Source organism: Eschrichtius robustus, chromosome 4, assembly GCF_028021215.1.
Source record: "Eschrichtius robustus isolate mEscRob2 chromosome 4, mEscRob2.pri, whole genome shotgun sequence".
NCBI classification, from domain to species: domain Eukaryota; kingdom Metazoa; phylum Chordata; class Mammalia; order Artiodactyla; family Eschrichtiidae; genus Eschrichtius; species Eschrichtius robustus.
Window position 1 is genome coordinate 87,508,208 of NC_090827.1, and position 3,489 is coordinate 87,511,696.

At 43.5% G+C, this 3,489-nt stretch overlaps 1 protein-coding gene across 1 annotated transcript; it reads right to left on the reverse strand.

Annotated features, from left to right (window-relative positions):
- Positions 1-396: 396 nt before the first annotated feature.
- Positions 397-1,229, reverse strand: RHOH (ras homolog family member H). Its single transcript, XM_068542253.1, has one exon. The coding sequence runs from the start codon at positions 1,176-1,178 to the stop codon at positions 603-605; it is 576 nt and encodes a 191-aa protein (XP_068398354.1). The 5' UTR covers positions 1,179-1,229; the 3' UTR covers positions 397-602.
- Between the last annotated feature and the right edge of the window lie 2,260 nt (positions 1,230-3,489).

Sequence of the window (3,489 nt, forward strand, 5' to 3'; positions counted from 1 at the left end):
AGTGGGTGGAAAATTAATTGCAAGGATCAGTTTACAGTAATTTAAAATTTTGATTACCTAATAAAATCTAGCTGGCAAGTGGTTTCAACAAAATTACTACTTCAGACGAAAATACCAACACTACAAACATATGGCAGGGCCCTATGAGGTCGTTTCACTCGTACATCAATTTGTGTTTGTCAGTAGGTAGGAAAAGACTTTCCAAGTGTGAAAACTAATTATATACCAGTGCTATTTATTTTGCTATTATTTAAATAAAATGTGTCTTTAAATATGGAATTCTTTGGAAAACTCACTTCATTATCCAAAACTATGGAGACCACTTTGGTTTTGTAATCGAAGATGGAATATTCATTACAGTTTCCCAAGGGATCTTCTAACTGTACTGGGCAAAGAGTTCTTTGGTAGAGGGTATTTCGTAAAAGCATCCAGTAGCCAAGTCTCATCAACAACTGTATCCGAAAGGTTTCCTGCTGCTGCTCATGCTGTTTCAGGCTGCTCAGGACGTGCCCAGGAGGCGCATCGACCCTTGCTGGCTTGCCTGCTCTCCCTGTCCCAGTTAGTCTTTGCCGTAAGTGACTGCTGTGTAGAGTCTTTGGGGTTTAGAGGATCTTGCACTCGTTAACGGAGAAGAACCTCCTTCTGTTGCGTCTCCTGGCCTGGTTGATGGCAGTCCGGACGGCACACTCAAATACCTGCTGTACCCCCCGGTTGCTGAGGGCTGAGCACTCCAGGTAGCCCTTGGCTCTCACCTCCTGGGCCAGTCTCTTTCCTTCTATGGCGTTGACGCAGGAAGCCCTGTGGGGCCCCACCTCCCGCTGGTCAGTCTGGGTGGCCACCACCAGCACGGGGGTGCAGGGCAGGTTGCTCCTGACTTCACCGATCCACTTGTTCTTCAGGTTCAGGAAGGAGTTATGGTTGGCCACGGAGTAGCACATCAGCACCACGTCTGCCTGCTGGTAGGACAGAGGGCGGATACTCCTGAAGGCATCATTGCCAGCTGTGTCCCAGAGGCCCAGGCTGATCTGGATGCCATCCATGAAGACGTCGACACCTGTATTTTCATACACTGTGGGCTTGTAGGCCTCTGGGAAGGTCTCTGAGGTGAAGCGCACTAACAGAGAGGTTTTCCCCACAGCAGAGTCTCCCACCAACACACACTTGATGGAACTCAGCATCTTCCCAGCTCGGATTCCTAGTTACAAGTTCAGAATCCCGAGGAAAAGAGCCCTCAGTGGGCTGCTGAAGCAAACGCCATTCAACAACGAGGAATGGAAACCAGATGGGTTTGTGTTCTTAGCACCTCTGACAGCAATTTGCAGAATGTTACGTCATGCGGTCCATCCAAGGGAGACGCACCATCTACTTTGGAAACCTCCAAAGGCTGGTCTTCAACTGGAAAAAGAAAAAGAAAGGGAGAAATTGAGTCTTTTTTCCCTTTTTTGCTGATGGGGGAGCTTCCTCATTGGCAAACTGATTAATCAGGGGGTCCACCTCAGTGGAGCTCCCCCCTTGTCTAAGCCACTCTTACCCTTGGCGGGGAAAGCTTGGATCTGTTATACCCTGTACCCACGACCCCACCCAGTCAAGAAGCAGAAGCTGATCTGATCTCTAAAATCAGCCCATGGATAAAAACACAAGCAGTTGCTCTGGTGGCAACGTGAAAAAGACCACAGTAGCAACCTGATGTGTGGATGAGACGTCTTCAGACTGCTCTCTCTTGGCTTCTGCTCCAAGAAGTTGAGACCACAGCCGACAGTGGTCTCTGCCACTTCAGTCTCTAATGGATCCCAGCCACATTGGGAACTGCAAGAAAGAGCAATGTGATGAGCCGCACATAACAGAAGCGCTTCCTTTCATTTATTGATTCATCAGCCAGTCCTTGGTTTATGTGGGAATTTGTGCTGAGATCAGAAAGAAGAAATCACCAGAACTCTAAAAATTTGCTGTGGTTTTTCCCTTGAGGTTTTTCCAAGAATTGGCTATAGATGTAATGGAAAGGGCACCGTCCTTGTCATTTTCTGCATCTGAAATCAGACTCCATTACCTATACAACGACATGGCTTTGAGCACTTTGCTTAATCTCCAAGCCTCGGTTTACTCATCCACAAGATTGTGACAGATTTAGGAACCACTTGTCAGAGATGTTGTGAGGATAAAATTGTTTCTTTCTTTTCTGAACAGCTACCTATGTAATCAGGAACTCTGCTAGGCCCCTGGTTAAACAAAATAACTTGCTTAAAAGCAACCGTATTCGGTGCCTGTCACTTAAACCGGGCCACATAAATATGACGGAATCTGAATTTCTTGAAACGGTCAAATAAATTCTCATTCACTGCAGGTGAAAGAGCTCCAGACAATGAGATCAGCCTTGGAGACAGTGTCCCGTCTGCCAAGGGACGTCATCACAGGGCCATCCCAGCTTCAGACGAAGGAAAGGTCTTTTGGACCAAATTTCAAAGTAAAGGTTATTAATACAATCTGGGCTTATAACCTCCTCCATTGGCAATCTTCCTGACAGATCACATGTAAAGTTATGTAAAACAGACCCATAGGATAGGTCTCCTTCAAAAGGTAATTTTTAAAATCACTCCTCTAAATCCAGACATTCCCCTCCAGGACATTATTATCTTCATCCACCTACAGTCTCTGTTTAATTAGACATAATAGCCTTTACAAATAAGTTAATCAAATAAATAATTCACTTGATTTTCACAAATTCATTTTTACCACACATAAGCTGGGTGACCTTGGCCAAGTTACTTAACCTCTCTGAGCCTTGGTTTCTTCATAAAAATGAAAATAAGAAAAGCACCTTCTTGATGGAATTATTATAACAATTCAGTATGTGGAGAGTCTGACTTAGCACAGAACCTGGCACATGGGATCTATGGGCAGGCACCATATTTTTCAACTTCTACTACTATTTATTTAAAATGCCAAATATTGAATGTCCAAGCATGGGGGCTGGGACGTCAAATATTCGCCCAGACTCTATCTGAAGACTCACATCTTCATATGGAAATGATAACACAGCAATAATTTATGCTTGTACTTTTACAAGACGTTGTACATTTGAGAATACTCCCTTGATTGTCTTGTGAAAAAGCCCCTTCAGAATGATAGAGCACAAAATGATAATAATAATAATTTATAAAATAAAAAAACAGAGAATTCCCTGGTGGTCCAGAGGTTAGGGCTTGGCGCTTTCACTGCCAGGGCCCAGGTTCAATCCCTGTTCAGGGAACTAAGATCCCATAAACTGTGTGGCATGGCCAAAAATAAAAAATAATAAAAATAATAAAAAATAAATTAAAAATGGAAACAATGATAGAGCATAATATAAAACTAAGATGAAATTATGACTTTCATTGACTATTATTATTGCAGATTTTAGGTTATCTGGGCTTCGACTGAATCTGTGGCTTACTTCAAAATGCTGATAAAACCCTGATATTTTTTTAAAAAGATGAACCCATGGCAGCCATC